We start from the raw sequence: 22,501 nt of genomic DNA on the forward strand, positions 1-22,501 counted from the left end.
TTGGCTAGCTCAATACGGAAAAACTAAGGGGCCGTTCTCTTTGCTATTTTTATGTCATTTTCTGTTTTCGATTTTTCAAAACAATGAAAACACGTTCTCTTTCTCATTTTCGAAAATTGATTTTTGAAAATCAGAAAAAAAATTGTACACGAAACTCAAAATGTCTTTTTAGATGTTTTGAGTGTTTTTAAGCAAAAACACGTATAGAATTGAAAACGTGGAAAACAGCTAAAATATCAATACTTTGAAGTAAAATTTTCCATTTTCCCCAAAATTCTTCCTCTGAGCTACCGATCATTTGAAGTAAAATCTCAATACTTTGCATCCCAAAAACATCACAAACAGAGGTTTTCTTTCGATTCTTCTTCACAATTCCCGACAGGTAAATTAAAGGTTTCTCCAAAAATGAGGTTTTCATCTTTTTTATGCTTCAAATGTGATTTGCTCAATAGGTTTAGCGATTGAACTAATTTTTATTTTATTTTTTTTAGATGTTAATCGCATGTAATTTTGCTTAATGGGTTTATTTGGGTATTATTATTTTCGAAATGTTTTTGGTAGAAAGGGAAATGGCTGGAAAAAAAGTGAGCATCGAGAAGGGTATTTCTATGTTTCTGATTATTGTAGGGCACACTACATGATACAGTGTTATTGGTGATAGGTTTTGGTATTCCAACAACACGGTACACAAATGGTTTAAACAAGTTATAATGACTGTTTGTGCATTTGGCATTGAGATAATCTGTCTGACAAATCAAGACATTGTGCATGAGCGAATTTTGCGCAAATATCCTTTCTTTAAGGATGGAACACATGTTACAGCTTGGGCACCTGGATCGAGACAAACAAATATCTTTTCATGGAAGGGAAACTAATGTAACACAAAATGTGATGTTGACATGTGATTTTGATATGAAATTCACATTTGTTCGTTTTGGTTGGGAAGGTACTGCTCATGATTCACGAGTATTAGTTGACGTAGTCACAATAAGCTTAAACAACTTCCCAATGCCACGAACAGGTATATTCTTATACTTCAAAAAATTATTGCAAACATATTTATAGTGTCACACTAAAGAAACTTTTTTTTTTTTTTTTTTTTTTTAATTTTTATTTTACCTTGTTGATTCTGGATATCCAAACATGCTTGGATTTCTTGCCCCTTATCGAGGTCAAAGATATCATCTGCGTGACTATGTTGGACGGGGAAGACTACATGGGAAGAAAAAATTGTTCAACTATAGACACTCCTCGTGCCATAACATTATTGAATGTTGCATTAAAGTTTTAAATGCAATATTTCCTATTTTGAAGTTAATTACCAATTATCCACTTATTAGGCAAAGATAAATCCATATTGCATGTTGCACAATAAACAACTTTATTCGTCAGGAGCACGCTTTAGATAAGTTGTTCGTTGAGTATTCAGATAAGAATATATTGTTTCAAGATATACCGGAGTCAAGTCAATATCAAGAAGTCATACATTTTGATGCTAGTCAAACAGCTCAAATGGGACAAGTTAGGGATCAAATTGCTACACAAATGTGGAATGACTACTCAAGATGTTGTACATGATTCCATGGATTACTCTATATTTTGTTTAGTGCCTGTTTGTTTTGCCATGATACGTAAACTTCTAATAGTATCTATTGAACTGTTTTGTTAAATTTAATTTAAGTTGTGTTTTTTATATGTCAAAAAATATTTCAAAATCACAATTTTCAAAATTTATATGTTATACTTCAAAAAATTATTGCAAACATATTTACATTGTCACACTAATGAATTTTTTTTTTTTTCTAATTTGCAGAACAAGTTTACCTTGTTGATTCTGGATAACCAAACATGCTTGGATTTTTTGCCCCTTATTGAGGTCAAAGATATCATTTGCGTGACTATGTTGGATGGGAAGACTACATTCTTGTGCCGTAACATTATTGAACGTTGCATTAGAGTTTTAAAGGCAAAATTTCCTATTTTGAAGTTAATTACCAATTATCCACTTAGTAGGCAAAGATAAATCCATACTGTATGTTGCACAATAAACAACTTTATTCGTCAGGAGCACGCTTTAGATAAGTTGTTCGTTGAGTATTTAGAGGAGAATATAATGTTTCAAGATATATCAGAGTCAAGTCAATATCAAGAAGTCATACATTTTAATGCTAGTCAAATAGCTCAAATGGGACAAGTTAGGGATCAAATTGCTATACAAATGTGGAATGACTACTCAAAACGTTATACATGATTCCGTGAATGTACTTTATATTTTGTTTAGTGTTTGCTTGTTTTTCCATAACACGTAAACTTCTAATAGTATCTATTGCACTGTTTCGTCAAATTTAGCCCTATTCTTGTCAAATTTTAATGGTTGGAATAGTATTTTTTTGAATAATGTGTGATTGAAAAAGAATGAAAAGTTTTTTATTTGCGTGTAATATTATTTTATAGAAGATTGTGTCGCTGAAAATTAAGGAGAGAAAAATAATGAAAATGAGAATGAGAGCCAAATGGGAGCTTAATTTAAGTTGTATTTTTTATATCTATCAAAAAATATTTTAAGGTTCACCAACTTCAAAATTTATATATTATTTCATACTAATATTTACATTAATCTATTAAAATTTATTGAATAATCATATTTTTGGAATAAAATATTATAAAAAGATATTCTCAAAATTTGACAGTAAATGCGTTTTCCAATTTTATGTTTTGAGAAACAGTTTTCTAAAATGACAAAGAGAACGTATTTTCAGTAATTTCAAAATAGGCACTCAAAACATAAAACTCAAAATGAATTGAAAATTGCAAAACTACAAAATTGAAGCACGAAAAGAACAACCCCTAAATTCTTGGGGTTGGAAAATCAACCTCTGGTTTAAAACTGGTTGGACTATTTGATATTTAACCCATTAATTAACCTTTTTCATGTCAATGTCTGGTCGACCTTTGTTGCTACTAGTGCTTTGCCATGTTGGGCAAGTACATCACCCACCACACATTTGGTTTGCTTCTAATGGACTTGAACAATGAAACTAGGTACAGGAAAATGGTCCCCTACTATGTCCATTTCAAACAGTGTTTTAAGGCTGTATTTGGTATATGGTGGCAACAGAAGTTATTTTCGTGATTATAAATTAAAAATTTTGTAAGTCACAGATCATTCAAATTACATGTCACATTTTATTTATGGGTCACATAAGTCACAATTTATTGGTCACAAATTATTTTTTAGTCACAGACACCTAATATTTAGTCACAAATTAACCAAATAGTTGGTCACAGACGCCCCCACCCGTCACCATCATCACCACCGCAACCATCACCATCACCATCACCACCATCACCATCACCATCACCATCAACAACAACAATTGGCACCACTGTCTCCAAAACCACCATTACCTTACCAACATGAGCCTCACCACTTCCTGCAACCATCATCATGAGCAACACGGCGCTGTAACGCCACCACCATTTCCTTTATCTCCATTTACCCCATACCTAACCACCACCCACAAATGTATGAAATCGCCAACCTAAATGTATGAATCGCCGGTGATATCCCACCGTGAAATCATCGACCCAAATGGTGGTGACTGGCCGTCGGAGAGAGAAGATAGAATTCGCAACCCCGTCGAAGAAGGCACGGCACCATTCTAGACGGCAGCGACTCACGAGAAAGAACTGACGGCACTAGAGAGAGAAAATAGAAGGCGCGAGAGAAGAAGACAGAAGGCGCAGCAGCACGTTGTCGTCGGCGCCACTCATTATCGTCGTTGCCGAAGCTTGGGTTGTCGGCGTCCAAGAGAGAGAAGAGAGAACGAGAGCTGTTATACATTTAGAAAGGAAAGGGAAAGGAAAATTAGGGCTCAGCCATTTGGGTGGGTGTTCTATTTAATTATATAGTACCTGAATTTTGATTAAACATACTTCTCACCTGATTTTTGTATTATGAACTTGAAATAACTGGGATTATGTAATTTCCACTTCCCCAATTCTCCAGAATATCATGTTTTATAAAAGCCCATGGCCCAGTTTATTTTGGCCATTGAAATCCCATACATCTTTGGGAGTCGGGACCGTCAAAATTTACCCATATTAATGTGAGCTGTTATTATTGCATGAAACATGACTCAAATTGGATTTTTTTTGTACCTGTATTTTGTTGCAAGACTAGTCATTTTCCAACTATTTGCCTCATTGAACCCCTCATAATGCAATCTCTCTCTCTCTATTTTTTATTTTTTTATTTTAATATCTGGATGATAATTCCTTTACCTCTCAAAAGATATATTTTAGGATAGTGACGATTTTGTTATTTCTTTCTTGCCCAGAAAATATAAAATTTTATTATCAAAACATAATTTCTGCCTACTTTTGATTACTAAAAAGACATGCTAGTGTAGATGAGGGCTAGCCTTGAAAACAAGCATGATTCATCTTCTTGACTATTGGATTATTGTATTTTGATTTTCTCTTTAATTTTTTAGAAAATTGAGATAAATTTATGGTAAAAATTTGTGCTCTTTGTTCTAATGTAAAATTTATAGGTGGTAACCACAAATATCATAAATATGCTTGAGGCACATGCTTTGTAAATTTGTGTTAAATTTCTTATGCATTTACATCTTGCCACTTGTAAGATAAGCTTTTTTGACCCAATTTTAGGACTCTTATCATAAAGATAAGTTTTTTCTGGAAAATAGAAAAGTGGTACCAAATTATGCCCTTTTCATAACTTAGATTTTATTTCTATTAGATTTTGAATGCAAATGGAGTTGGATTGGATGCGCCCACTAAAATCTAAGGCAAAAGCCTTAAATTAATGTTGCACCAACTAGAACATAACAAAATATGTAAATGATGACAAGACAAAACATTGTCAAGTAACAACAATGCATTTAATTTTGAATAAACATTAAATGTCTGTTTGATTGCAAAAGTGAAAAAGACAAATCAATTATATGTAAGTTGGAAAAAAAAATCACCAAAATCACAGGAATTCGATTTTCATGGAATTAGCCAAAAATATGCTTTTAAGTGTTTGTATCTTGAAATTCGAACTCTATTTCCACTTTTGTATCAAATAGCCAAAGTAGAAAACGAATTTTTCGAATGTGACATTTTTCATGGAATTTGTTTCAATCAAACGGACCCTAAATTTTCCTTCACTTTAGGTAATCATATTAATTTTAACCTACTACATAGGTTCCCTCCTACAAGTCCACTTACCTCACTATTGAAATCGACTAAACCACCATATTCATCCTATTTTTAATGGTTGAACTCATTTATTTACCTTTATTTTGCAGAGTTTTGAAAGACCTTAGACTCTGCGATTACTTTGTAAATTTCCACGTTAGCAAAATGAAAAACATGAGCATGGTGATCGAGGTCCTCCAATAAAAACAAGTATAAAGCCGTGTATAAAAAAGATGAAAAAATAATATTTCTTTAATAAACATATATATTTTAAAGTAAGATCTAAACAATTCTTCATGAAATGAAACATTCTGGTCCTTGTATCTTTTGGACAATTAATAATTTTTTTTACCACTCTTTTGTTCATATGAGGTGTCTGAATATTCTTAGTTACTGGTAAATACAGTAAGACCTGTAAAGTGTTAAAACAAAGTGGATTGCTTTTAATTATGTTTATGGCTTATTCCTTGCCTGTCGACCACTGCTTACTCTTATCCCACCTCCCCTTTTCTAACAACTAAATACGAAATAGTGGAAGGTATTAAATCTTAGAGTTTCAGTTAAAAGATGAACAGTAATCTGATTTTTTGTATATTGTTTATTATTTTCATTTTTAGTTTAGGTGAGATATTTCTTAACATGCTCTCGTAAGATAGTGGTGGATTGTTTGAAAATAACAATCTTGAAATTAACAATAGATCATTTGAACTTTAGATGGATCGAACTACTCATTCGATTTTTTTGAACTATGATATCATATTAAGCCTTAAGTTTTCATTTTAAAAGTTCCACCTTATTAAGATTCATCAAAATAATTAAATTTTGTTTATCATTTTTATCTTTAGTCGATACGGAATATTAACACTCAGCGGGCTTGAATGAAATGATGGAAAGGAATTTATGCAGCTGACTTCAAATTATGAATAATAAGACTCAAAACATTTTTTTGTTGTTATAGGAGTTTAAGAGGGTCAACAAATTTACCAAGCAAAACGACATATAATCTCATCTATATTTTTTGTTTCCTAAAGAGCGAACTTAAATTTGTGCTTTCAAAATACGTGTCTAATAAGGGATGTAAGGATTCTTAATAAGAGAAGGGTTGTAGGGGCTCTTCGAACTACTAGTGAATGGATTGTTGAATTTATATTGAAACTCACACATCAAAATCAATGCTCCATCTACTTTCTCAAGTAGAAATTTGGTTCGTGCAAGATTGAAATTATTGACACCTCCAAGTATTTATCTATCTATCTAATCATCGATTACGATATATTTAAACAACCAAGAAAATGCCATTCTATATTGTACATTGTGTCATTTTAAAAGGTATTGAAAACTCATTTTGACGCTACTTCCTCTTGTTTAGTTCTTGCTAAAGTCAGAAATTTCAACTTAAAAGCATGCATTAGATATATCATCCCATGTGCATTCTTGATTACTATGGATTTTTGTCACTTCAATAGATTAGCTCACGAGAGTGCAAGTCGTTAACCACCGTGGAAGAAAAAGAATCTCATATCACATAATTTTGACAAATTATGTAATAAATCAACACTTGTGAGGTCTAAAATTCTAAGTAATTAAATGCTTTTATATTGATATGTACTAATTCCATTTACGGCCAGACATTGAAAAATCAGGTCGTATCAAGTTGGATGACTTGGTTCACACTTCAACATCTACATTAGATATGAATTTAAAAGACCTTTTAGTTACTCAACTCATAGTATTCTTTCATTTTATTCGTAGAATTTTTCTTTTTTTTTTTCTAAATTATTTATTAAACATTTATTTTTGTCTCAATTTAAACAATTTGTTGACCTTGAGGTGTTAAATTATTCAAAAAGTCATTGACATGGTGACAACAACAATAACAATGGGTTTCGGAAGAATGCAAGGGGGTTGAACACAAGAATTAATAATTTATTTCTATTTTTATTTTTTTATATACATTTTTCTTTTGTTAGACAATAAAAAACAATACGTTATTCGACTTTTTTTTATTATTTATCATTTCTATTAATCAACAGAGAGAAGTAAATGAATTTTTTAAAATAAAAGGTTGAAATTTCAATGACGAAAAAGTGGTGGTGAGCTGCGTGCATCATTTCACGTGCAAATCTTATGAACTTTCTTTGTCTAAATGATTAACCCTTTTTATATAATCAGATAGTTATGCTGGAGAAAAAAATTGTTCAGACAAACATGGCAGACAAGGAAAAATCTTCTGTTTAAAAAATTCAATTTTGTACAATCAAAAGACTTGTATATGCAATTTATCTTGTATTTTGTTCGTATGATGACAATATATTTTTGTACAATCAAGATAGTTAAGGAATTATAATATTCGGGCGAAATTATTTGTGTAATATATATGGTTTTCGTGATCTTTGATAAGACATAGGTAATGCGTCTTTTACATCTCGTGCACTTTATCTTATATGGTGACATTGCATTAGAGTAAAATCGTTGTGTTTGTTATAGAGGTTTGAAATATTCATTTGTGTTTGATCATTTCTTCGTATATGACACAATTATTTCTTACTTGAAGAGATGAGATTTGCACAATTGATTCATCACTTGTTCTCTCAGTAATAAGTTTTTAGATTGTCGCACATTACTCATGAAAATAAATATATGTTCAAATGAATCAATATCAAGGTTTTATTTGCTAACTTCACGAATAATTACAATACCCTCAGAAGCAAGATCATGTAATTCTTTACAAACTTGTACACATCCTTCTGAAGCTACTGGACTAGTTATGGTACCTGGCACATTACCGCAAGGGTGTTCTAAAGTTCCTCCACTGAATTGTAGTAAATTAGACAAGTGAGGGTTATATGACAATTTAATATAAGTTTCGACGGGGCTCGTTATTAGAGACCGATAGTAAAGAAGAACAAATGATAAAGAAGGACAGATGTTCTGCTGTAAGAAAAATACTGTGTATTACAGTTGTTTGGCTTTTGTACACAAATTGCAATGAGGGCAGCAAGCTATATATATACATAAACCAAAAAAGCTATACTAGGAAGCCTATTAATAGTGAATCAATATACAAGGAATAGCAGCAAATTTATAGCAACCGTGTCCATGATTTGCTCCTCTAGATTGGTTGATTATCCATGATTTTAGAGATGAGATTAACAGTCCATGATTTGCTCCTGTAGATTGGTAGTCTGACCAAGATTATAGGGCTAAGATCAAGGATCCTTTTCAGATAGTGCAACTGCAAAAAGATTTGAAACAATTTATTCCTTTTTAAAAGTTAAGAAAAGAACTAGCAATTAGGACACGGGTTGGTGATCAAAAGTAATTTTCTCTATAGTTTCGAAACATGACTAAGAAAGACATCATCAGTGTATAATCTTCAAATCGAACAACATTAGTCAAACGAAAAGCTCATCCATAAAGGAAAATTATTTCAAAAGGCAAAAAAAAAAGTACGAAAATTTCTCGATCTCACTTTTATCTTTATGTATACTGAAATTCAAATAAAATGTGATTGAATATGATTTGACACAAGAAATCTTTTTTGTCAATAGGATCCCGAATGGACCCGATTGAAAATTACTCGTCATAATTGGATTGGAAAGGGAAAACTGAAACTTCCCTCTATCCGTTCTTTAAAATTTATTTTATCGTGAAAATTCACAACCAAACGAAAATAAAAAGCAAAATCTAATTCGAATACCCAAGAAAAAGCCAAACAGATTGCATGAAAAGGACCTTATAATTGATTATCAATTTCTTTTATCTTATCTTTGTAATTATAGAGAGAAAAAAAAAAAAAACTGGTTGGTTGTCGATTATTCTTTTTACTATTAAAAACTACTATTGAGAGTGACACTGTAATAACGATTGACATTTAACGTATAGTTTAAATATAAAATACTTCTCATATTCATAATATTAACGGGTGAGTATTTAGATTTACATATTTTTACTATATTAAAAATACGATTGAAAGTGACACCACAATATTGAGCAACATTCAATGTATGATGTAAATATAAAAATTCTTCTCATATTCTTCAAATTAGGGGTGAGTATTTAGATAGCATATAGACAAATTCTTTTAACTATATAAAAAAAAAATAAAAAAGATTGAGAGTGATGCCACAATAATGATTTATATTCAACTATGCTGCAAATATAAAATGTTCTCTTATACTTCAAATTAATATGTGAGAGTTTAGATTAGGATAGAGACATATTTTTTTTACTATTTAAAAAATATGACAGAAAGTGACACCACAATATGAGCAAAATTCTATGTAAAATATAAAAATATTTCTCGTATTTTAGAATCAACGGGTGAGTGTTTAGATTAGTATAGAGACAAATAAAAGCAAGACAAGACAAACTATTGTAAATTATAATTTATTATATTCTTTAAAATTTCTGTTTTATCATCTTTGTATGAATATGAATATGAATATACGTTTTTTCTCTTTTAAATTCTATTATCATCCATTCATTTAAAGATAATAGTACGAGGGCTCTACGGACTCGAACGTACCAAGTGGCATAGAAGGAGTGGAGAACTTTTTCTTTCTTCTTTTGGTACAATTTCATTGCATTTTGAGTATCCATTCGAGACGATGATTATCAAATATTCTGAAAATTTATATTTCTCAATTCTTGATCCTCACTGGTTCTACTTTATGTTCCTGAAGTTTTATTTTCCCGTTGTTGTCTTTGTTGTGCAGCTAAAGAATGTCGAAAGCATCTCTTTCTAGAATGTCCTTTGCTATAGGGTTGTTTGTGGGTTGCAACGTCCTTTGTGAGAACAACTTTTGATTTTTCAGCGTTTGTGTGGTTAAAAATAAAAAATAAAAAATTAAGCTTACTTACGTAATTACTTTATTGAGAAAATGTGTGGTTGAGAATGGGTTTGAGAAAAAAATATATTTTAAAGAATTAGGCTCAAACAAAGTGCGTATCAAGGCACAACACTCTATTTTGGACCTTTGGCAAGAGGCGTTAAAGATCTCATTTAGCACGTAGTTGAAGTTCTTTTGACGCTCCATTCGTGAGGTGGATTCTCTTCATCTTGGCATGATGAAAGATTTGATGGATGAGTTTATGACCGTTCAACAACTTAAGGTTTCAAGTCATCCATCTAAGATTCCAGGTATTTTGAAGGCCATTTGATGCTCCATTAGCAAGGTTGGCTTAAAGTTAACGCAGGGGACGACTTTTTATTACCTGATCTTGTTGGTTGTGGAGGAATATTTTGCTGCTAAATTATGAAGCTTAATTATTGTCACTTAACGGAGAGGGTTAATCTAAGGAATGCTTATGAATTCATATTTTCGTAATATTTAATTAAAAATTGAAGTCCTTGTATAATTTGATTTTCCCCTAATTTATCGTATAAATAGGGAGCCATTTGTAGGTTTTATCATTATCATCAAAAAGAGAGAAAGAGGGGGTACAAAAGATAGGAATGCGATTTTCTCTTGTAAACATTTTTTTTATTACAATGAATTACCATAACAACGGAATAGAACATAGTTTCAAATTGACATGAATCTCTATAAATCTTGCATATTCTTAAGTGTTCTTTTTTCTTTCTTAACTAATTACTCTCGATGGGATAGAATTAAAGTTTATAATTCTCAACATTCACAACTGTCGCGGTTTTTTTTTTATTTTTTTTTATTTTAAAGAATGGTTTTGCTATCTCCTTATTGTTTGTTATGCTTTCGAAGTTGAGTTAGTTGATGTCGTTCATGCATTTGATTAGGTCGTGGTTGGAGAGTATTTTGCTTATTTAGTGGCCATTTTGCATTCTCCCGAAAGTTCCATGGCTACAACGTTAGAAAGATAATTGCATGACAAAAATAAAATTCTTCAGTTTTTATTTGCAAGTGCAGCCAAACTCATAGCAATAGGCCGCGATCGATATTGAAATAATGCAGATAATTAATGAGGATTATCTGGATAAAAATTGGTAATAATAGGCTAATAGAGTAATGTTGATTAACTTTTTAAATGGGGATTAATGGTTAATGTAGGCCTAATAATTTTCCATAGACGTATCTAAGATCTTCTACTGGATTATATATTATATTCATTTGGTCATTTACGCCTAAAAAAATAAAAAATAAAAAGAATTCAACAATTTATAACTTCAATTGGGTAATATTTTGAGAATCCTATTTGAAAAAAATAGGTGACGGTGACTAATATATAAGATGGATGTAGACAATAACTGATGTGATCATATTTAATAGGGTTAAAATAAAAAATAACGATATACGTCGAAATGATGCTAATTGAAGATAGAATACTATTCTAATATGTATTTGAATGTTTCCCAAAGTAAACTTACGTTCACAAGAATGATAGATTCATAGAAGAACGAATTAAAAATTCATTTAAAACAATAAGCATGTAAAATCTCGATTGGATGGGGTGGGATTTAAAAAAATAAATAAATATATTTTTAAGGAAAAAATCTACTTGAATCCAACAAATCGAATCGACCCATATCAACTATGGTTGATTTATTTATCTTGCAGGTTCGACTTTGACTTGAAATTTCACTTATTCTGAACTGTCGGTTCAATGTCTGATGAGCAGTCTCAATCCGATCAATGTCCACCCCTCCTATCACATGCATCTTTATGAGAAAAAAGTTGCATTATTCGTCTAAAACTTAACTCCATTAATCAAACTTTGAGTTAAAATTTTGTTAATAATATGTACTTCCAACAGTACTAATTGTAGGAGGAGATGAAAATCAAATTTAACATGGATACCTTTGCCTGTTCAGAGCATTTGAAACTTTACGTAGTACGAGAAAAAGCCAAAAAACTTCCGCCAAACAAAATTCAAGAAATTAATTTTAATCCGAATATAGGAAAAAGAAAAAATAAATACATTTTCATACTCATGCAGCTTTTAGCTCCCAACAGAATTAGAAGTGTCACTTAGTTAACTAGCCAGTGTATTAAAAAGAGCACCCCGCACCCACCCACCCAACCCACCTACGCTCTATTTATATTTCCACATTTTCACATTATCCTCATTCAACCTCCTCTTGGTTCTTCACATTCCATCTGCAATTCTTTCAAACCCTAAACTCAAAAGTAAATATATTATTCTTCTTTCACTTCTTTCATATGTTATGATTATATGTTAACATGGACTAGTGTTTCTTGAATGCAATATATAAATTCTAAAAAATACTTTTTTATGCAGGAAAATGGTAATAATTGGAATTGTTTATGCTGTTTTTCTTGCAATGGTATCATCTGTCCATGGTTATGGAGGGTGGATTAATGCTCATGCCACCTTCTATGGTGGAAGTGATGCCTCTGGAACAATGGGTACGTTTAGCCTTGCTTCAAAGCGTCTTTTTTTTTCTTGTGCTTTTCGACTTCAAATTGGATTTGGACTTGGCAGGTGGAGCTTGTGGTTATGGAAATCTGTACAGCCAAGGGTATGGTACAAACACTGCAGCACTGAGTACAGCTCTGTTCAACAATGGGCTTAGCTGTGGTTCATGTTATGAAGTCAAGTGTGTGAATGATGGGAAATGGTGCTTGCCAGGGTCCATTGTGGTCACAGCCACCAATTTCTGCCCACCAAATAACGCCCTCCCAAATAATGCAGGAGGATGGTGCAACCCTCCCCTGCACCACTTTGATCTCTCCCAGCCTGTCTTCCAGCACATTGCACAGTACAGAGCTGGAATTGTCCCTGTTGCTTACAGAAGGTATGCTTAACCAGTGCCTTCAGTATAACATTGAATTTAGGAAAATCGACCTATATTGTGGGCCCAACAGAAGGAAAAAAAAAATCCCCTGAACCTAGATAGGTTAATTTTCTGTTTGTGGTCCTATGGTCATAACCAGTTTTTCTCTTTCAAAATAAGACCCTCAACATTTCTGCTTATGGTCCCCCCTTTGTGTATTAATAATATTTACTGCAAATATTTCTTTTTGCTGTCTTAATTTATTGGGCTATGTGGAGTATAGCTAAACTGTACACTTGTTTCCTCAAATGCATATTTATATACGGTATTCTAAAAGGCGTAATACGTGACGATGCGTGAAGGCTAAATTATGGGCTAAGCAAGCTTAGGCAAGACATTAGTGTAAAAAAAGCGTAAAAATGTGATTTCTTATTTGAATAGTATTTTAATTATTGATCAATCAAAAAAAAAAATCATTTAATGACTAAAATAATACATACCAAACATCTAAAATAGATTTATAGGAACTTTGTACATTTTTTTCAAAGTTTCCAACAAAAAAATAACTTTCAAATATAAATATTAAATAGTAAATAAATAGGAATTTTTGGGAGTTTTCCTTTATTCAAGGTTTCAAGCGGCTGTTTTGAATATAAAGCAGACGAAGTGAAGAAATAAGCTTTTAACTTAAAAGAGTTGTAATTTTCTATTTTTTTTTTTATATTTTTTTAAAAAAGAAGAAGATAATAATGCATGCCTAGTGGTCAACAATAAGACACAAAGCCACTTGGCTAGGCATTTTCGCTAAGCATCGCGCCTATGCAGTGCCTTTTAGAAAGATGTTTATAGGCATATCTTGACTTCAACAAGAGTATGTAAGTACTCCATATGTCTATAAGATTGTCATCATTCTTAAAAAAGCGAGTGGATTTGCTCTCATTTTCAGGGTTGATTACTCTAAACCCGTGTGTTTTTGCTCATTTTGTGGTAGGGATTACTGGATGGCGCTTGATCCATAACATATCTAGTGTAGTTACTCTTTTTAATATCAATAGAACATATCTCAACTCTTCTTTATGAAACTAACTGTCTTCACTTTAATTTGCAGGGTGCCCTGCAGGAGACGAGGTGGCATAAGGTTCACCATAAATGGTCACTCCTACTTCAATTTAGTACTCATAACCAATGTTGGTGGTGCTGGTGATATACATACAGTGTCCATCAAAGGGTCGAGGACTGGTTGGCAGCCGATGTCAAGAAACTGGGGACAAAATTGGCAAAGCAACTCTTATCTTAATGGCCAAAGCCTCTCGTTTAAGGTCGTTGCTGGTGATGGCAGAAGTATAGTATCCTATAATGTTGCACCCCCGAGCTGGTCTTTTGGACAGACCTACACTGGAGGGCAATTCAATTGAACGGAGCATTAGAAAGTACTCGACAATATTATTTTACTGCTGTGAAAGTGTTATACGATTAGTATAAGTGTTTAGTTTTTAACTACTATGGTCACTGGAATTAGTATTGTGACCTGAGAAGGGCATATATGAAAATGCCATTCCTTTTGTTTTCCATGTTACCCTTCTGCTGCAGAAGGCAGAAGATAACAGAGGTGCAGATGGTACCACCCGCCTTCTAATTGAAGAATGGTATTATAAATATTTTTACTTTAAATTGAAATCAGCTCTTAACTCGATTGCTTCTGATTAGTTCCCACTCCCAAATTCTAATAGAAAAAAGTAGTGGGTGCACACTGGTACAGGGAAATTTTGAAGTTTTAAGTGTTCAGTAGACCATAAAAAGGGATCACATCCAGACTAATACTTTTAGAAATATAATAAGCCCCCATTTCGACCGCTTTATTTCAAATTTTAATGGGTGGAATGATATTTTTTATTATTATTTTATTATCTTTTTGTGAATGGGTGATTGAAAAAGAAGAAAATATTTTCGATTTACTTGTACTATTATTTTATTAAAAATTGCGTGGTTGAAACCAATAGATAAGAAAGATTAACATAATTCACACACTTATATATGTTTAAAAAGTTACCGAACTTGATGGTTATGATGCTTTAAGTAGATCATGTGTGAACAATATCATTCTTCATCTGCATTATGTATGAATGGGTTTCACACATAACACAAGGGACACGAAGAGGGAAGATTCACTTAATTCACATACAAAATTAGTTGGTCATACATTTTAAGAAAGCACAACATAAAAAGTTACTCCAACTATGCTAGTTGTGAACTTGTTTCACTCTCATGTGGTATCATTTATGATTAATAACAAAGAAAAGAATATTTATAAATTTACGATGATTTATTTTTTGTAAAAATCATTGAATAATTATCTTAAGAAAAATAAAATTGAGTGGGGGTATTTATGTAATTTTAGAAATCTACATAAATCTCCACACATTGTTTCAAGAAAATAATAAAGGTATCGCTAATTCGCTATTTATATTCACGATCTCTACACACACACTTCTAAAAAGATAATTATATTATATAAATTTACTTAAACAGACATATATAAAATTAAATAAAAATATATTGTTCTAAATTCATCAATTAATATTTATTTTCATAAATTCTTTTGAACTTTATAAAATTCTTTTAGAGTTTTTGTTTAGTTAAAATTCTAATAATCATAAAGTATCATTTTCAACTAAAATCATAAAACCCTAATAATAATAAAATTTCCTCTTCAACTGAAATAAAAAAAAAGAAAAAGAAATTATTAGCTTATAAATTTAAAAGGAAACAAATTTAAAATTACCAATAAAAACAAAAAAGTCAAAATTATTAGCTTATAAGCAAAAATAAACATATAAATTAATTAAAATATTATTCGAAAAGAAATTTGTTTGGTTGCGTGAGCAGTTCACTATGGAGAGAATCCAAGAAATTCAAAAAAAGAGATTGACTAACTTTTACAACTAAATATTAAAACACCAACATGATAATAACGATAAAGAAGAATATGAACCAGATTAGATATTGATAGTGATTGAATGAATATAATGATTTTTGAAATTGTATTAGAGATGTATTTAGAATGAGATGAATATATAAAATTTGTGTGGATTTATAATGTTTAAATGAATGAATTTAATAATAATAATATCGAAATTTGAGGTGAATGAAAATAATAATTCTTCAAAATTTTAATATACATGTATATAGCGTGGGATTAATATATAGATCAGTTACACTTTCAAATTTTTTTTACAAAATTCTTTACTTACTATTCACAATAGAAGGTGGGGACCACGAGCCGATATTTTTTTAAATTCACGTGGGAATTACTTGTTTATGAGAGTAGTAACTCATTTTGTACACATTTATTCGTATAGATATATTTATCCTTTATATTGGCTTAGCCCTTGTTTGATTTTAATTAAATTACATTACATTACATTCTATTTTTCTCTCTCCTATTTTTAACCATACAATCTTCCATAAAATAATATTACACGTAAATCAAAAAAATTTCTTTCTTTTTCAATCACTCATTTTTCAAAAAACACTATTCTATACATTAAATTTTCCCCGTAATGAGGGCCAAACAGGGGCTAAATTTAGGAGGTAAATAGCGGCACCGAATACCAATCCATAACAATATGTACTTCGCCAAAGCCGTTGAGCTTCCATTTCGGATAGGATCCTCAACCTTCAAATTCCCATTCCATGCAAATCCCCAAATCCCCAAAATACCCTAAAATCCCACCTTTCTCTTCCCGCCACTACGGCCTTCACCACAGCCACCGACTCGGGCCTTAAATTCCGGCAGAAACTTATCTACCTCCAGTCCCTCAATATAAATCCAACAAAAGCCCTCAATGAAAACCCAAATCTTCGTTCTGCTCCACTCTCGATCCTGTACTCCGTTACTCACTGCTTCTCCTCCATGGGCCTGGAAGCCTCTGCCCTAGGCCGCATCCTGGATATGTACCCCTCGCTCCTCAGTCCTCACCTCCGACCCACACTCCTATATTTACCCAATTTTTGATTTTTTATTGAATACCGTTGAAATCCCATTTCCTGAGATACGGAAATCCATAATTCGGTGTCCCAGGCTTCTTGTTTCGGATCCGGAATCTCAATTAAAACCTACGTTTGAGTTCCTGACACAATTGGGTTTCACTGGCCCGAATAAATTAACCTCTCAAACCACATTGTTGTTGGTTTCTAGTATAGAGTTTACAATATTACCAAAGATTGAGTATTTAGTGGAATTAGGGTTTGAGTATGATGAGGTTAGGAAAATGGTTTTGAGGTCGCCAGGGCTGTTGACTTTTAGCGTAGAGAATAATTATAAGCGGAAAATGGAGTATTTCTTGAATGAAATGAATGGGGATTTGGAGGGAATAAAGAAGTTTCCCCAATACTTCTCGTATAGTTTGGAGCGAAAAATAAAGCCACGCCACCGAATCTTAATGGATCATGGGTTTTCGATGCAGTTATCTGATATGTTGAAGGTCAGTGATGGGGAGTTCCGTGCACGGTTGACTGAGATGCTGTTGCAGTTGGTGGAGGATAAGCTGTAATGGTAGTAGTATTTTGTAAGTTTCTCTAGTCTTTGTTTTGGGATGGATGTTAGCTGAATTTCATATATTAAAAGATGTAGATTTTTGGCCTATGGCCAAATGTACATTCTTAGATGAAATATTAGTTTTTCTTATAAGACAGGTATCGACTGCAGATTGATTATCTATCTTTTGTTGCAAACTGTGTGAATACAATTGACTTGAGAATTCTGCATTTGGAAATTGAGTTTGAATTGTTTACTTTAATTTTTTCATCTGTTATCTACACGAGTTAATCATCATAATCTGTGTATACTTGCGCATAATACTGATGTAGTGAGTAAATGGGAATATCCATATCAACTTGACCCCTCCCACACGGGCGACTAGCTGGAGAAAGAACCCAAAAGCAATAAGTGCAGCTCCACACAGCCTATTTCGAGACTGGGATGAAAGATTTGAGTTCCATATAGTCTTTCTAGCTTCTATTGCACTAACGCTTTTCGTTCTTATTCGAAATTTCTTCCTCGGGTTTTGACAAGAATAAGAGAACGTGATCAGTTCATTTCTCAAGGGTTGAGTGCTCACCATTACATCTAACATTAACTAGTTGAAGAACTTATTTAGCATCTAGTATGGATTTTGAAATTCTTCTCTTATTGACGGCTTCTTATGGAGAAAGAAATGATGACAGGCTCTATATAGAATGACCTTACCTTTGTCGGTTATGAAGTATTTGTTCAGTGACATGTAGGTACATCAAATGAGCCCATCTACTCTGGCGGCCATGGATGGGCCCTGAAAAAGCGCAAGTCAGCTCGGCTCAGGCTAAAAAAGCTCGAGATTTTTCTTTGCCTGGGCTGCCCACGTTCGGCTCGCAAGCCAGCTCGTTGACATCCCTAGTGACATGTATATTCGAGAATCTTTAATTATCGACACTTTTTTTGGAGATCAAATACTTCTTGCCTCGCTTGAGGGGAGTAAGGCTCATCCCCTTGGAGACGACAAAACGTATTTTTGCCGTTAATTAGCATTTCCTGTTTTTGAGCAAGCGAACCAGCTACAGTGTTATAGTTGATTTACTAATTGAGTATTTGAGACTTATTTCGTTCTTAGCACTCGATTACTGAAGTTTATTGAGACGCTCTACAACACAAGAATGACTCAATTTCGCTGCATCTTGCTGTCATCATGCAGTCCTCATACTGCTACTACAAATAAAGGTATCAACTGTTGATATTCTGAACATGGGTTCAAAGCAGTATCTTTACGATGGGAGTGGAAAGTATTGACCCTTTTTCTTTTTTCATTTATTTATTTATTTTTTTTTTTTTGGCGTTTGATGAATGCTTATTTGTTAGTGTTTTGGTGTTTGTTTGATTTGAATGCTCCTTTTAGCCAGATCAACAAATCGAGACATTAATACACAAAGTAATACTCTTGATGATTGCAGTGGTCACAATATGTTTATCGTGACATCATAATTATGTCTGCACAAGTTCGAGCAAGGGTAAAAAATTTGATCGGTTGTGATTGAAATGGTTAATTCGATCGTTAAAATGTTAAATTGTGAGTAAAAATGACTACATGTAACCTTAGTGTCCTTTAAAATTTGATGGTACTTGAGAACTCAACCCTAGGAGGTTGTGATGATGGAATCTCGAATCTTTAATTTCTAGCACAAGGAGCTTCAAATCACCTAAAGTTCATGTGTTTGACGGTTAAAAGGTCAAATTTTGAGTATTATAATTATTATATCCGTAACTTGATTTACATCAATTAGTAAAGAAAATAAAAGAAAAATAACCAAATAAAAAAGAAATAAATGCACCATATTCTCCGAAATACAAATGCACTTTCCTCTTACACAAAATATAGAATGTAATAAACCATGGCTATTGTTCGACAAGGTAAATTTGATGGCTCTATACAAAGGCACTTTCCTCTTACATATGATCCCTCATTGCCATCCAAAATGGACAGCATAACAAATCCTAGTAACTATATTGCCAATATGCATGTTATTGAGTAATCTCCTACTTAAATAACCTCGTGAATTCTTCTACAAGCGCGGCATTACCTGACTTCCCCCTTTTTTTCTCGATTTTGGTGTATCCTAGATCTTCAATATATAGTTTTAATCACCGCAACATTCAGCACTCTGTTTCTCTTGAATCTTTTGCCACAGACAGAGCATCTCTCGGGGACCTTGGTAGTGAGCAACAACATAGTTGTTCTTGCAACCCTCGTTAAAAATCCGGTCGTCACTCTTGTACGTGATGTTTAAGCCTTTCTTCTTCATATCTGCGATCCAGATTCCCATAGCAACGTCTTCTAGCTTGAACATCTGCCAGGAGTTGTAACATAATCAACATAACAGTTATAGAGAGAATATTTGCAAATCTTCATTTTACCTTTAGGCGTCCTTTACTCTGCTTCCTGTAAATTGCCTTCGCTATATCACTTGACACAACATAACCCGGACCATGCGCCCAAGGAGGGTAAGTGTCTTCAGGCCATTCCTTGAAATGATTTGGATAAACCAGGAGTGAGATTCATCACATGCATTAAAACACACTATTTGAATTTCTATGATGAAGAGATTGAACAATATCACCACTAGTAAATTTACAACCTATAAATATGCCAATCATTTCTATTTTGTCCTCGCACTCCAAATATATAGTGTGTCGAGGAAAAAACATAATTTTTTTTTTTTTGTTGGGGGAGAGAGGTTTCAGACTCTTGAGGCCAAAAGAATTCATGTCAGTCTAGTTTCTCTGATTACTTCGACCTTGAAAATTGCTCAACTCTGGAGAGAACCCCCAAGTAACCTATCTATTTGATTTCCCAGCGTATGATCTGAAAGTCCCAGAAAAGTTAAGATTGAGATGATAATATTTTCGATACTTCATCAAATTCACTTGGTGGCTCAAATACATTCTTTCTACCACGCAAAATTTATTGGAATAAGGCTATAAGATTGTTGTGCTGTAAACATCATATTAATTGTGAACGTGGAAGGTGCATGGGCATCAAAAATTTAAAAATTCCTTATTATATTTCTAATTTTGAAATGCACGACAATTTATTGATGTTTCTCCTGTGATATTTTGATTTTCAATCCCTTACTGTGGTTACCAAAAAACTGAGGAAGGGTGATAGATTTCAAAAAATAAATATAATATAAATGAAATGACAAAATGAAGTGACGAATTACCTCAAGACTAATATACCACTTGCTATCCGGATCACGGTGGGGGTGGGAATCTGAATTGATAAGACCATAGAGCAAACCACGGGTTGTACCGATCCTTTGCAAAGATAGCAAGACTTCATCTACACGAACAAATGCATCATCATCTGTTTTCATGACAAATTTTGCGGAAATGACCTGCGTCTGTTGAAGACATGATGGTAATCAGCTACAAGGGAGGGGTCCTACAAGAGTTATAAACATAACAGGACTTTACCCCAAAGATGCAGATGGCTATGGTTTTCCATGTAATAAGGCTGTAGTAGTCCACGAATGGCATCAGCTGGATGTCTCCGTATGTCAGTGCCTCGTTCCATAGCTCCTCATTCACCATCTGGTTTTTATGCTACAGGTTACAGATTACATTTCAATTATCTTTACAAACAAATGACTTGGCAAATTGAATCTTGGAGTTCAACTTTGTCGGAATGATGTAACTTGATTTAGTTTTCACAAAAAAGATAAAAAATAAAAAAATTAAGAAAATAAAATAGAACTCCAAGGAAATGAGTATTCCGATAGTTTTGTCACAAGAGTCGAGCATAGCTACAGGAATTTTTATTTATTTATTTATTTTTTTTTGTTTTTTGGGTGAATGCCCAAGAAAGCTTGTTTATACACAGTATTGATTCATGACATCTCAGTCAAACATATAATTAGATAAAAAGAAGTCACACTTACCAGACCAACAAAGAAACGAATTGCAACTTGTCCTGACCGGACTGCATCATACTGCATCCATGATCTTCGAACTGCCATTCTACGCTTGAAGTTGTTGGTAGTGGAGAACACACCAATAAAGAGTTCTAGCGGTCTTTTTGGAGGAAGTGGAGTCGCTTTAAGAGCTTCCAAATCAATTATGTGCTCTAGATCCTCTGATGTTGGTAAGCCACTAGCAACAACGGAAATTAAATTTATGTCTCCTGAAATCCTTATTTCACTAACAAGCCATGGCTCCAAAGTCTGTAAGTACGGATGATATAAGCAACTTAAATTAACTAATATTGGTTAAAAAAAAAAAAAAAAAAAAGTTGGACGAGAGAGAGATAGAGTACTTCACGAAAAGCAAATGAAGTTATGTGCTTTCCATCAACTGCCATCTGTAATCCCTCTGATCCCACTCTGAGTGTAGCAACAAACAGATAGTTTTGCTTGAAAGGAAACGATTTTCTTGGTTTCCCATCCTGAACCATAGAAAACTTTGTAGCTCCATTGGACTGTCTGCTAACTTTAATAGTTCGGTTATCACCTTTACCCACCATCTCATTGCACTGGTCCAGCTCATCCACTGACATGAGAGAAAATAGCATCTTCCATCACATACAACAAAATATAAACATAAGCCTCACTGAAGCAAAAAAAACAATCCTATTCTATATCCAAATTTGTCAAGGACAGGAAGAAGTGAAAGGCATGTACCTTTCTTGTTTTTTTCAGGATCCGGAGATGGACATCTCTCCTCTTCGCCCCAGTCATGTGCACCTGTCCAGGAGTTTTGGACAATTACAGGATCCTCGGTTATTTTATCACCATGGAGTCTGACATTATAGTGCAAAATGATAGGAGGGTCGGGTTCATCTGGAAGTGGTTCTCCAGTCAAGTCAATCCGAAAATTACCAAGAAGGCCATTTGGAATGCCAATAAATGTGATTGAAGAACCTTGAGTCAAACCGCAAGGAAGCCGCAACTGAAAGCCATTATCATGAAGTTCTGAGGCATTCATTTTACTAAGAAAATGAGGACATTGTTTCTCTTTTCCCCTCTTCAGTGAACTACCATTGATATGAATTT

The 22,501-nt window shown here is 33.1% G+C and overlaps 2 protein-coding genes and 1 pseudogene across 4 annotated transcripts; 2 read left to right on the forward strand and 1 right to left on the reverse strand.

Annotated features, from left to right (window-relative positions):
- Window positions 1–12,235: 12,235 nt before the first annotated feature.
- Window positions 12,236–14,602, forward strand: LOC111381719 (expansin-A15-like). Its single transcript, XM_023005529.1, has 4 exons — window positions 12,236–12,314; window positions 12,427–12,554; window positions 12,631–12,943; window positions 14,031–14,602. The coding sequence occupies exons 2-4, from the start codon at window positions 12,431–12,433 to the stop codon at window positions 14,335–14,337; spliced, it is 744 nt and encodes a 247-aa protein (XP_022861297.1). The 5' UTR covers window positions 12,236–12,314; window positions 12,427–12,430; the 3' UTR covers window positions 14,338–14,602.
- Window positions 14,603–16,482: 1,880 nt separating this feature from the next.
- On the forward strand, window positions 16,483–18,590 carry LOC111381707 (annotated as a pseudogene).
- Window positions 18,591–19,265: 675 nt separating this feature from the next.
- Window positions 19,266–22,495, reverse strand: LOC111381698 (beta-1,3-galactosyltransferase GALT1-like). Of its 3 annotated transcripts, none has more exons than XM_023005507.1 (7): window positions 22,130–22,495; window positions 21,766–21,998; window positions 21,392–21,673; window positions 20,928–21,056; window positions 20,675–20,854; window positions 19,869–19,976; window positions 19,266–19,801 (listed from the first exon to the last, which is right to left on the reverse strand). In XM_023005507.1, exons 1-7 carry the CDS (start codon window positions 22,431–22,433, stop codon window positions 19,592–19,594), a joined length of 1,446 nt encoding a protein of 481 aa, XP_022861275.1. In that variant the 5' UTR covers window positions 22,434–22,495; the 3' UTR covers window positions 19,266–19,591. The 3 variants fall into 3 exon arrangements, with proteins under 3 accessions (XP_022861275.1, XP_022861276.1, XP_022861278.1); XM_023005508.1 differs by having other exon boundaries at window positions 21,766–22,020; XM_023005510.1 differs by lacking the exons at window positions 19,266–19,801; window positions 19,869–19,976 and adding an exon at window positions 19,994–20,316.
- Between the last annotated feature and the right edge of the window lie 6 nt (window positions 22,496–22,501).

The sequence above is a fragment of the Olea europaea genome, unplaced genomic scaffold (assembly GCF_002742605.1).
Source record: "Olea europaea var. sylvestris unplaced genomic scaffold, O_europaea_v1 scaffold236, whole genome shotgun sequence".
Taxonomy (NCBI): Eukaryota; Viridiplantae; Streptophyta; class Magnoliopsida; order Lamiales; family Oleaceae; genus Olea; species Olea europaea.

What these genes read in the sequence shown, in the direction of transcription:
- LOC111381698 (XM_023005507.1), bottom strand. Translation starts at nt 22,433, where the DNA reads ATGAATGCCTCAGAACTTCATGATAATGGCTTTCAGTTGCGGCTTCCT. An exon ending in CTTCATTTGCTTTTCGTGAA is followed by an intron (nt 21,674 to 21,765) that starts GTACTCTATCTC and finishes CCGTACTTACAG; the next exon opens with ACTTTGGAGCCATGGCTTGT. An exon ending in AGAGTAAAGGACGCCTAAAG is followed by an intron (nt 19,802 to 19,868) that starts GTAAAATGAAGA and finishes AACTCCTGGCAG; the next exon opens with ATGTTCAAGCTAGAAGACGT.
- LOC111381719 (XM_023005529.1), top strand. Translation starts at nt 12,431, where the DNA reads ATGGTAATAATTGGAATTGTTTATGCTGTTTTTCTTGCAATGGTATCA. An exon ending in TGATGCCTCTGGAACAATGG is followed by an intron (nt 12,555 to 12,630) that starts GTACGTTTAGCC and finishes TGGACTTGGCAG; the next exon opens with GTGGAGCTTGTGGTTATGGA. An exon ending in GTCCCTGTTGCTTACAGAAG is followed by an intron (nt 12,944 to 14,030) that starts GTATGCTTAACC and finishes TTTAATTTGCAG; the next exon opens with GGTGCCCTGCAGGAGACGAG.